The sequence below is a fragment of the Oryx dammah genome, unplaced genomic scaffold (assembly GCF_014754425.2).
Source record: "Oryx dammah isolate SB20612 unplaced genomic scaffold, SCBI_Odam_1.1 HiC_scaffold_2, whole genome shotgun sequence".
NCBI classification, from domain to species: domain Eukaryota; kingdom Metazoa; phylum Chordata; class Mammalia; order Artiodactyla; family Bovidae; genus Oryx; species Oryx dammah.
In genome coordinates, this window is record NW_024070186.1 from 91,989,651 (window position 1) to 92,001,884 (window position 12,234).

Consider the following 12,234-nt stretch of genomic DNA (forward strand, 5'->3'; position numbering starts at 1 on the left):
TTGCTGCTCACCTGTGGGCGGGCTGGGGCCGGTTGAACTCGATGTAGGCCTTCAGGGTCATGGCGAACTGTTCCTGCAGCTGGTCTACCACGAGGCGCTGCACCACACCTGGGCGGTCTGGTGGGGAGGGGAAGGCCACGGGGGCCAAGACAGGCTTGGTCCATCCCAGAGGGGACAAATGGCTAGCCAACCACCTTCCAGAGCCAAGGATTCCCAGGCAAGGAAGTGAGGGGGTTGCTAAGAGGGCTTTGCATCACCCCTCTGACCCTGGGAGCAAACAGCTGCAGTCCCCATTCTGACTGAGCAGTGAGTGGAGGGCAAGGCCATCAGTCGGGAACCTTCCCTGGGGAAAGCAAAGGAAGGAATGCTGCCCCCGCCCTTGGCTGAAGCTGATGGGGTGTGAGTAAGCCTTGGAGAATAAGGGAGGGGCAAGGGGAAGCCAGGCAAGGCAGATGTGGCTCTCACCTGGAGAGAAAAGGGAGATGGCCTGCATAAGCACATACTCCTCCTTATGCAGCTGCAGCTTCTTTAGCATATAGTGGAATTTCAGCACAGGCTCCAGGAGAAGCTGCTGGAAGCCACCTGTGGGTGGGTGCAGGCTGAGGGGTCCACTTCTCAGGAAGCTGACCCAGGACCCAGATTTCCCTCACCAAGGCCCCATTTCCCATGGCCCGATCTCCTGCACTGCAATCCCAGGACCCACGGATCCTGGTATGGCTCCTCTCCTCCCTCCAGGTTGTTTTCCCACCCTCTGGCAGGACAGACAGGCATCTCTCAGGCACCTGCAGGGTCTTCCACGCAGTAGGACAGCCGACCACACTCCCAGGTCCTGGTCTCTGCATTGAACACCGTGTTGAATCTCAGCTGGCACAACTCAAAGGCAGCCCCCTTCAGCAGGGAGATCTGGTCCTCTATGGGCAGGTCCCTGGCAGCAAGGATAAGGAGGGGATGCTGGCTTCCAAGGAAGCTGCCGTAGGCCCATCCCCACTCCTGTAATCCTGAATCAGGGTAGGGGTGACGAAGAGAAGAGGTGGGCTGGGTCCTGCCCCTGAGCACGATTGCAGTAGCCTTCGAATTGCCTCCACTCTCTCCCGCTCACAATCCAGCAAGCAGATTCCTCCTCTGGGCCCCTGCCACCTTCAGGGACTCTCCACTGCTGATGTGGCTGGGTGTCCGGGCCCCTTACAGCCCAGCCCCATCTCCTCCAGCTCCCTGCACAGCCTGGGCTCCTGGTCCCCCGCCTCATACTTTCTGCCTAGGTTTCCCCATTTGGAATGATTACGCCTTTGAAGTGAAGTGTTGTTAGTCGCTCAGTCATGTCTCCTTTGCAACCCCATAGACTGTAGCCCGCCAGGCTCCTCTGTGGATGGAATTCTCCAGGTAAGAATACTGGAGTGGGTAGTCATTCCCTTCTCCGGGGGATCCTCCCGATCCAGGGATCGAACACAGCTCTCCTGCACTGTAGGCAGATTCTTTACTGCTGAGCACCAGGGAAGCCCTTTAGCTCCACTTAAGTAAATCCTGCTAGTCCTCCAGGCCAAGCAGTCCCTGTGCCTCCTAGAGGTCTTTCCGGAGTGCAGTCCTGCAGGTGCCTCCAGCGTGAGTGCCACGCAGCAGGGCAGTCTGCTTCCTGCTGTCTGTTTTGAGTTAGCTGTGTCTGCTGCTTCCAGGCAGGCTGAGTGCCCTGAACCCCACCCCCAGCACTGAGCGCAGGCCCGGCCACGGCGGCTGCTTCCAGTCCCTGTGTTAGACTGGCACAGTGACTTCCCCACCCGCACGCTGTGCTGCGCTTAGTCACTCAGTCATGTCTGACTCTGCGACTCCATGGACTGTAGCCCACCAGGCCCCTCTGTCCATGGGGATTCTCCAGGCAAGAACACTGGAGTGGGTTTCCATGCCTTCCTCCAGGGGATCTTCCCAATCCAGGGATCAAACCCGCATTGCAGGTAGATTCTTTACCGTCTGAGCCACCAGGGAAGCCCTCCCTACCTGAAAGCCCCCCACCACGCCCCACTAATGGAGGCATTCTACCTAAAAGCCCAGGAGGGAGTTCTTGAGGAGGACCTGTGCCTGGCTTTGGTCTCCTCAGGGGTTTAGCCTCTTCTTTTAGATCTGCAATGTTGAGCCACAAATGCCACAGAGTTGATCTTTCCCTTCTGTGTCCCCCCCCAGGACCAGGACCTGGCAGGGGGCCAGCTCTGAAGGCTGTATGCTTCCAAAGCTGGCCTGTCTGATTAACTGAGATCCTGTGCACCTGCCTTAACCTCAGTGAAGCTCAGTTTTCTATCTGTGGAATGAAGGTGAGAGTAACACCTGCCTCCTGGAGTGGTTGTGCTCAAAGCTGACCGTCACAAGAAATGAGTGCCCTCCCACCCTGGTGGTAAGTCCTGGGTCATCGGATGGTCAAGGGGGATCTACTGGGTCCATGGGTGAAAGTGAGTCCCTCTCCCTGCTCCCTTGACCTACTTTGCCACAATCTGAACCCCACTCCAGCCTGTGACAACCCTCACTCCAGTAAATAAGTCCTGCATGTCACCCACAGGGGAACCCATGGGCTCCTGGGAAAGAACCTCCCCTCTGCCAGCAGATGGAGTCAGGGCTCCTTGTGTGATTCAGTTCCACCTGCCCAGGCCCGGCCTGGTGGGCCTGACCCCAGGGAAGACACGCCCGGTGCTGCCTCACGCTGTGACAGGCTCCCTATTGTGGGGCTGTGGTTGCCACCACACCAGTAGGGCCCAGAGCTTCTCAGTCACCCCAGTGGCCCGGTGGTTGTTGCCTACGTGCCTAGCTGGGGAGTCCCGGCCGATTGTCCTTCTTCTCATCCTTCTCTAGCAGCACACTGCTGGCGACACAGCATCTCTTCCTAGCCCTCTTCTTCTCTCTGTGGGCCTCCTTCCTTTTCCTTCCAACTCTTCCACTGCTCTTGAACTATCAACTTGTGACTCCCATCCCTTGGCAGGAAAATGGGGAAGGGGCATCACTCTGAACATCCACATGTATGTGCTGAATGCTCTTTCAGAGGTTTTCTTATTTCACTTAACAGCCCTGCAAGGCAGGCATCATTAGCCCCAGTCTAGCAGATGAGGCCGGAGAAGGCAATGGCACCCCACTCCAGTACTCTTGCCTGGAAAATCCTACGGTGGAGGAGCCTGGTGGGCTGCAGTCCATGGGGTCACTAAGAGTTGGACACGACTGAGCAACTTCACCTTCACTTTTCACTTTCATGCATTGGAGAAGGAAATGGCAACCCACTCCAGTGTTCTTGCCTGGAGAATCCCCAGGACAGGGGAGCCTGGTGGACTGCCGTCTATGGGGTCGCAGAGTCAGACACGACTGAAGCGACTTAGCAGCAGCAGATAAGGCAGCTGAGCCACAGGTTAAACAGCAGGCCGCAGTCAGAAAGCTAATGAGCCACACAGACAGTGAGGGCTCCACTCCCCCACACGACCAGGTGCCCTGGGGGCAGAGGTAAAGGAGTGTCTTTTGGCACCAATGTCTCCAAATTCAGAGCAATCCATCCCAGACCCTCTGAACCTGCTGGCCACGCCCTGCTCCTTTCCACACTGTCCACCCAGCCCGTGTCCTACCTGAAACAGGAGATGACCTTGGCAAAGTTGATGATGCCTTTGAACATGTAGGTGGACACGTCAGCGATGTGGGGCAGCAGGGAGAAGATCTCTTTCCCGCCATTGTCTGCTGGGGGCTTGTAGTTCCAGACGCTGCCGTCCTCCCCCCGCAGCTGCAAGGAGAGCTTCACTGAACACAGCTCTTCCCTGATCTTCCTCCACTTGGTGGCTTCTTCCCTGGACTGAATCTGCAGAGGCTCTGGATTCTGGCGGCCACTACTGAGCACATCTGGCAGCTGGGGCATGAGCCGGAAGTGGGAGAGAAGAGAGGAGAGACAGAATATGTATTCTCCCAAACAGGAATTTTCCCTCTGCCCAGACAGGCGCACACAACCGCAGCTGCTCCCTGAGAGGAAGCACAGTGGCAGGCGTGTACAGCCCCCACCCCACCCACCACCCCACCCCCACCCACAGAGTGCTGGTTTCTTCTCTTCTCTTTGGTGGGTCTCTGACTTCACGGTCCCTCACATTCCTGCCTGGTCAGAGATGGGTTCGCTTCCTGCTTTGGTGGAAGGTGAGGGGGCCTCCATCGAGGGGTGTGTCCCAAGTGTCCCTGAACTTGCACTCAGGAAACTCAGAAAAGGATCTGAGAGCTGGAGATGGAAAAACAGACTTTGGGGGCCGCTGGCTACCAGGTCTGTGAGCTGGGTGGGTCATGAGATGCCTGTGAGCACAGGTGAAAAGGGGCACTGAGGTCAGACAAGCTACCATTGCTCAGGTCACTGAAGTTTCCCGGATCAGTAAAACCAGTGCACAAATGCCATGCCCCCTCTGCGTCCTCATAGAGCCCTGAATGCCAGTAACCCTGGTGCAACTCAGCTGTCCGTAACTCCATTGCTGACTCAGACTCCATTTCTACAGGCTGTAGAAGGAGAGAGCAGAGTGTCTCAGACTTGAGCATGAGTTAGAATCACCTGAGGGGTCTTGTCATAGCACAGACTGCTGGGCCTTGCCCTCAAACGTTCTGATTCAGGGGTGAACTGAGGATCTGCATTTCTAATAAGTTCCCAGGTGCCGCTGCAGCTCCTGAAAGTCCAGGGGCCACTCTTCGAGAATCCCTGGGAATGAGATTGGGGTTCTGAGGAGCAAGCACAGGAGCGGAGCCATCTCAAAAGCCTCATACCCGGAAATTCTTGAAATGAATGAAGGTGCTGTCAAAGGTGTTCATCTGGGCAGTCGTCAGCTCCCGGATCATCATCTGCTGCTCTTCAGTCAGACCCTTGGCTCCAGGGGGCTGAGTTTCAGTCCGTTCTCTCTTCTTCCTCCTGATCAAGGCCCGTCTCTGCTCCACAGCTGCATCGGACATGATCACTGCAAAGACAGCCAGGAGCAGACTCAGGCAGCAGCAGGGGATGGGGACAGACTGGTGACAAGAACCCTGCCCTTTTCCAGAATGTTAAAGACTCTGGGCTCCTCTGGAGAAACCCTTACAAGGAAGGACGGGTGTGCTGCCTGTGACCGTGCGGTTCAAGACAACTCTGTGGAACAGTGGTTATTGCTCCAGCTTCTGGATCTTAAGGCACCAGGCTTCAGTGACGGCTTTGCCACTTTGTAGTGGTGACCTTGATGGGCTTCTTCACCTCTCTTTCCTTCCTGGTAAGCTGGAGTGACAGTGCTCACCTCACACTGCTCTTAGCATGAGACACTGCATGGGAAGTGCCTAATATACTGCTGCTATGTCATAGTTGTTTCATAAATGCACCTGATTATTTGTTTCTGGTGTATCAGATACCGTTAAGACTCCCGAGAGTCCCCCAAGATCTCTGGGTCTCGGAGAGCGGGGCTACTGCTTAGCAAGAGGTATATTCTCCAGCCACTTCCTATGTTGCCCGGGGCTTTAAGGTCATCCGTGGATTTCTGGAGCCCACTTGTGTGTGCAGAGCAGAGCTCTGGGGGAGGGGGTGCTGGTAGGGAGGGGACAACAGACACAGCTTGTCTGCAGGAAAGGCTCTCTGCCAATGCCCAGGGAACCTGGCCCCTTAAAGGTTGCCCAAGGTCTCGCGTCCCTCTGTGACTGATGGAGAGAAATACACCTTGGAAACTTCCAGCCTTTTCCCATGCTCTTTAATCTCAGAGTCCCTGGGAGCACAATTATACCAAAGCTGGACAGGGGAATTGAGAACCCTTCTGTCACTGGCTGCACACAATTCCTTGAGGATGCTAGGTCTGGGCCACTGGTAGAAGGTGCAGGTCAAGCACACCATGAGTCTCCAGCTTCTCGTTCCCAATTCAGCTCCCCTAATTTGGCTAAAACAATTATGAAGGACACAACACGAATCATGTGAGCGCAACTGAGGGGAGAGTGGGGCACGACCCCGGCCAGAGAGAATCAGGCCTCCAAGAACAGAGAATGGCGGTAACACTCCACTTCTCCAGTCCCTCGAGGATAGGCCGGGACCTCAGGTTGATGTCTGCCCCTGTGTGCCCGCGCACACGGGTGCTCTCGCACACACCGTGGCTCACATGCCCATTCCCGCTCCCGCAGCCTTTGCTCACTCTCTTTCCTCATGCCGCTCTCCAGGCACTTGCGAAGGCGGCAGGCCTGGCATTGACGCCGGGTCTTCTGGGTGATCTCACAGGTGCCCTTCCGGAAGGGGCACCGGGGCCGGGCGTTGCGTTTCATGGCCCTCCTGCAAGAGGACAGAGAGCAGAAGATAGGACGCGCTGTGTACCCTGGCTTCTTGTCCGCCCCTGACACGGACACTGGTCACACCCTCTGTGGGCTCTGCCTTTGCCTCTGAGTTGGGTGGGGTTCATAGTAAAGCTACAGACCAGGGCTCTTCAGGCTTCTGTGGGTGCCCAGAGGCCTCCGAGCCTGCTGGAGAAGGGGAGCCGGGTACTAGATGGTCCTCAGCAGCCACATGGGAGGTGGATGCTGCTCAGGGCCTGCACCAGAGCTGCTTCGTGGGATGCTTCAGCACCCTGAGGCCCGTACCCTCTCCCCTTCTTCTTCCTAACGCCCAGGAACCCCAGGAGAACTGGGCCAAGTCTCTGTGGAGGTGGCTTCTTCCTGGATTTCTCCTTGGAAGAGGGGACTGGAGGAAATCTGGCCCTGGGTGTGTAAGAAACATAAGCCTCCTGCCTTCCCCAGGCCCCATTCTAGATTGGGAGGTCAGAGGACGCGTACACTACGGGAAACTTTCTACCTCACTGGAAAAAAGCTTCACCTTGCTGACTGCTGCAGGGGAACAGAGAGGCTCAGAGCCCCATAATAGTGGGGTGTCTGGGCACTGTACCCACGTGTCCCCAGACAGCTGCGCCAGATGGGAGACAAGGTGGTACATTCCTTCTAGAGACCCCAGCACACACACATCCTCTCCCACAGCCCAGCCATCCTGCACTTCACCAGAAGACCCAGTCAGTGGGCCCCTAACTTTATCCCCCTGTCCCGAATTTTCACAGCTGAATGATGCTGCTGCTAAGTCACTTCAGTCGTGTCCGACTCTGTGTGACCCCATAGACGGCAGCCCACCAGGCTCCCCCATCCCTGGGATTCTCCAGGCAAGAACACTGGAGTGGGTTGCCATTTCCTTCTCCAATGCATGAAAGTGAAAAGTGAAAGTGAAGTCTCTCAGTCGTGTCCAACTCTTAGCGACCCCACGGACTGCAGCCCACCAGGCTCCTCCATCTATGGGATTTTCCAGGCAAGAGTACTGGAGTGGGGTGCCATTGCCTTCTCTGTTCACAGCTGAATAGATGGAAACAAATTCTCCTTTGGATCTAGCCTCTGGCTCTGATCCAGTAGTGTGGAAAATGAAGAATGGACAGGTGTGGCTACTGAGTGGACCCTTGGGGCTGATCCGGGAGACCTAAGGCCGGGGGCCAGACAGCCAGGGGGCGTATTTCTCAGGCCCCATCCCCTCCCCTGCTGGGTAAGAGACCCCTGGTGACTGAGGGAAGGAGCCCACGTTTATCAGCCATACTGTGGATTGGATGCAGGGCTACAGACTGTGCAGAGCTTTGCAAACTTAGTTCTTAGAACCCTACGAAATTCATTTGGTCATCTGCCTGGCACAGATGAGGAAACGGAGTCTGTGAGAAGACACCACTTGCTGTCCTCAAGGTAGAGGACAGGCTGAAGTTTGAATTCAGGTCTGCCTGATACCAGGATCCAAGCTCTGACCCCTACAGCGAGCCACAGGGAGAATCCAGGTCTGGCTCAGGCGCCCTTCCTCCTCCGTGCGGCCTCATTGGTGGATGCCCAGCTCAGAGATCTGTCTGGGGCTCTTTGCTAGTGACCAGTTCTAGAGCTGGCTGGGGCTCTGGTCTAGGTGATGTGAAATGAAGGGTCTTCTGGGAAAGATTTCTTTGCTCTTAGAAGTTAAGAGGGGCCTTTCTATTCCTCAGCTGAGCCCTGTGGTTCCCAGCCTGAACCCCTGGCACTTTGCTGCCCTCAGTGGAGCAGGCAGGGTAGCCACTCTCTGATGGCAGAAGAGGAAAAAGGGCTGACTGCTGGGCTCACCAACGCCTTGAAGGCCTCAGACTTCTAGATGTGAGAGGTGACATGTTCTCCTTGTTGTTCAGCACCGTGAGTGGAGAGTTGCTGCTCGTAGCTGCGCACAGGCTGACAGCGCCCCACACGGATGTTCATTTCTCCCTGGAGCATGAGGGCTTCCTGAGCTGACCTAATGCCTGGGACCTCAAACTTGACCCCATCGGCTCCTAAACCAGGGTTTCTTCACTCTGGTCAGGAGTCGGGGCGGGGGTGGGTGGGTCCTGGGCTGCTGCAGTGCAATACTGGGTTCCTCCTGGCCTGGACACGCCACTGTGGGTTCTCTCCTACACCCAACTGTCTGGCGGCCCAGCTTTGATGGGACTGCAAGCTGGACCTTGGTGCTGGGGTCCATTTCCATTTAAATGTCCAGCCATCAGGAGGAACTCTGCAGAGGTCAAGTCACTGGCTGTCCTCAGGATGCACGAGGGGCCCGAGTGCCCCTGCAGTGGGAGCTGCCCTGTACACCGGGCCCCCACTTCTTTCCTGGCCGGCTTCTCTTCCTCTTCGTCTGAGCCTGCACTGAGCAGTGTCTTTGTTCTTTCATCAGCTGAACAACGTGACCTTTCTGTTCGAGCCTGTCTTGCTATGAGCTGGGACTTTTTAGTCCTTAATATTTTGGATCTCTGTTTCTAGGTGAGCTGGGGTGTCATATTCTTCGCTTATTTTATGCCATTCTTTACTTAACACTGCTCCTTAAGAGTGATTTGAACTCTTGAATTTTGTGGATTTTCAAATTCTTTCTCCTCTTTTACTGACTCATTTGCTGTATTTGCTATTTTATTCAAGAGCACATGGAGAAACGAAGGGAGATCTTAATGGAAAGGGGCCTTTCCTGAGTAGAGTGGGAAAATAGAAGATGAAGAAGAGGATCTTTCCTCCCAGATGTTAATGGTTCTCCTGAGACTAATTAGGAGGCCTTTGGATGGGCCAGCAGCCCACACTCTGAACCTGGGCCTCTGAAGCTGAGGCCCTGAGATGGTGCCCAGGGAACTAGTGGCAGAGCCCCAGTTAGATGTGACCCATTTTGTCAGAGGTAGCAGGTGAGTGAAAGTTGATAGGTAACTCTACCTGAAAAAGCCCTTGCATCCTTCACATGTCATGACATTGAAGTGATAACCAGTGGCCTTGTCCCCACATACACGGCAAATCTGGGGACCCTCTTCTTCCTCATCTGCGCCAAGGATGGGATTTGTAGATGCAGAGTCAGCTTCTTCACGGTGCACGAGGTCAGCATGGTTCCACTTTTCTTCACGGCCCACCTCCAGCTTTGCTTCTGAGCCTCTTGGACTAGAAGTGAGAACACCACAGAGCATGAGAACCCTGGACGGGGGTGTGCTGAGGCAGCCGCAGCATGCATCGCTCATGTTTGGTTTTGTGGTCACAAGAGCTGACTTTCCATAGAAGAAATAGGGGTAGAGGACTGGAGCTAGAGAGAAAGATGTTACCGTGATATTTGTGTTCAATAATAGGGCCCTGGAGTAAAACACATGGACGCAGTACGTGGGAGAGAGAAACGTTAGAGGAAGAAATGAGAAGGAAAAAGAAAGGAGTCTCTGGGTTGGACCAAAGAATGAATATTTGGATAGACTTAGATTAGGAGGCCATGAGCTGGTCACAGGCCTGAACGCGGGGCAGTCCGTGGGACAGGACACTTGTTCTGGAACTGAGGAGACCCAAAGAGCTGGCCCCTCAGGTGTGTTGTGGCCCAGACTCCCAGAGAGAACTGGAAACGCTGAGCAGATGAGGAGAGAGAGAGAGGAGCCAGGCTCACGGCGCAGAGAGAGAATCCCCAGGTCCCAGTCAAGCGGAGGGGTAAATGAGGAAAGAGCTCGTACCCATTCACAGAGCTGTACTCTAGATGTCCTCTCCAGGCAACTTTCACCTGGAGGGTGTGACTTTCGTTCTACTTGGGGGTAGGCGTAGAGGAGGGTGGGCAGACACTGGAACTGTCCCATTCACTGACCTTCCCCAAAGACTGTCTAGGCCACCACACAACATTTCAACATACAAATTTCTGTTTTTTAACAGCATAACAGTTGAGAGCTGACCATTTCACATATAAGAATTAATTAGAAATGAATCTGTTCCATGACCCTGACCCTTCAGAAAACTGCAAATAAAATAGACTGGAAACTTGAACTGACCAGGTATGTGGAAAATTTTTCTGATTTTTTTGAATTATAATTCTGACCTCATACAGGCTTGCAGGAAAAAAAATGTATATACTTTGTGTGTCCAGAAAAGCCACAAAGAATTTGATTGTAGGTTGTTAGTGCTCCTAGACATCCACAGAAGCAGAATTAATCCTCCCCCCACCCCATCTCACCCCGTAGAGGAACTCACCTTCCACCTAGACACAAAGAATCACACAAGTAATTTTCAAGGAATATGAGCAAAAACTCATAATCATGAATAAAAAGCTAACATGGCACCATGAGCAGGAGACAGTGAAAACAACTTACAGCAGGATTAGATCTGCAAAGATGCCTGAATTATCAAGCAAAGAATGTTTAAATAAATAGTAGAAGAGGCTGACAATCAAAGAAAGAGAAAAAGCCTGTGAAACAACTGACCAATCAGATTTGTAAAATGAATAAAAACTGACCATAAAATCTGAACAAACAGCTATATAAACCAGTGATAACAATGCTTGGGAGTTGAAAAGAAAAGCAACACACAGCTGAAATATGCAAAAACATGTAAGTCAGAAGATGGATGATCACCATGAAAGTTTTCTAAGGTTCAATATTGTTGAGGGAGGAGAAAGATAATTTTAATTAGTAAAGTGTGCCTGTTAAGATTCCCGAAGTTTTTTAGTTGCTCGATCATATCAAACTCTTTGTGACTCTGTAGACTGTAGCTCACCAGGCTCCTCTGTCCGTGGAATTCTCCAAGCAAGAATATTGGAGTAGGTAGCCATTCCTGTCTCCAGGGGATCTTCCCAACTCAGGGAATGAACCTGCATCTCTTGCATAGGGTTTCTAGGCAACCCCTAAAAGTCTGGAAGTAGAATGCGTAGCTTAAAAGCTTGTAGAAAGGGAAAAAATGGAAGAATAAAGAAAAGTCCAACCATAGAGAGAAGAGAAACTGAAATAGCATGATGGAAAGGGCAAATATATTGATAATTAAATGTAAACGCAGTTGATCCTTGAACAGCACAAGTTTGAATTGGGTGGTCCACTTGTAGGGAGATTTTTTTCAGTAAATGTATTGGAAAAATTTTTGGAGATGTGTGGCAATTTGAAAAACTCTTAAGATGAACCACATAGCTTAGGAATATTGAAAAAATTAAAGGTATCTCCTGAATGCATAAAACATGTGTAGATATTAGTCTTCCTTACATAGGCATAAGATGAGAGGTAGTTAATATAAAATCAGTAATATGTTAGTTTTCTCACTGTTTTATAACTTTGCTTACATTCCCATACAATATGCCTCTCTTGTAATTGAAAAAATTGTGTATCCTGTCATCATAGGTACTTTTTTTTAATGTCACAGTGTTTTCAATAATATGTTTGCCATAAAAACCAAATGATGATTCATTTATAGTCCAGGCTCTGTGAAACAACCCTTTCACTTGCATTAGACAATCATAAAACAGTCGTATTGCTGTTTCTTACTTATCAATGCATGAATCATTATACCTATAAATAAATATGAATTTCTTTTTCACATTATCTTTTCATTAATATGTATAACATCTATATCATAATGATGTAGGTACAATAATTCATCTTGTAAGCAGATGATGGAAACTTACAGTATCCATACAGTACAGTGCTATAAATTTATTTTCTCTTATGATTTTATTAATAACATTTTCTTTTTTTAGTCTACATTATTGTGACTGATACTATTTATTGTAAGACTGATATATATAACATACAAAACATGTGTTAATCAACTGTTGTTATTGGTAAGTCTTTTGGTCAACAGCAGACTCAGTAATGCAGTTGTGGGGGAGTCAAAACTTATAAATGGATTTTTGACTGTGCAGATCAGTGCCCCAACCCCTGTGTTGTTCAGGCAGTTTAATGTATATTAAACATTCTCTTTAAAGGAGACAAATGGTTTCAACAGATACCTGGGGCTACCTAAGGTTCAGGATTAGTG

At 51.7% G+C, this 12,234-nt stretch overlaps 1 protein-coding gene across 1 annotated transcript in view; it reads right to left on the reverse strand.

Moving 5' to 3' along the window:
• Nucleotides 1–12,234, reverse strand: part of NR1I2 (nuclear receptor subfamily 1 group I member 2) — a gene marked incomplete at its 5' end in the record, with an annotated part of 31,995 nt that overhangs the window by 2,475 nt on the left and 17,286 nt on the right. Inside the window, 7 exons of the mRNA XM_040265601.1 lie at nucleotides 12–117; nucleotides 466–582; nucleotides 783–925; nucleotides 3,588–3,862; nucleotides 4,750–4,937; nucleotides 6,123–6,256; nucleotides 9,190–9,408. Of these exons, the coding sequence (XP_040121535.1) occupies nucleotides 12–117; nucleotides 466–582; nucleotides 783–925; nucleotides 3,588–3,862; nucleotides 4,750–4,937; nucleotides 6,123–6,256; nucleotides 9,190–9,408 (1,182 nt within the window). The remainder of the gene's footprint in view (nucleotides 1–11; nucleotides 118–465; nucleotides 583–782; nucleotides 926–3,587; nucleotides 3,863–4,749; nucleotides 4,938–6,122; nucleotides 6,257–9,189; nucleotides 9,409–12,234) is intronic.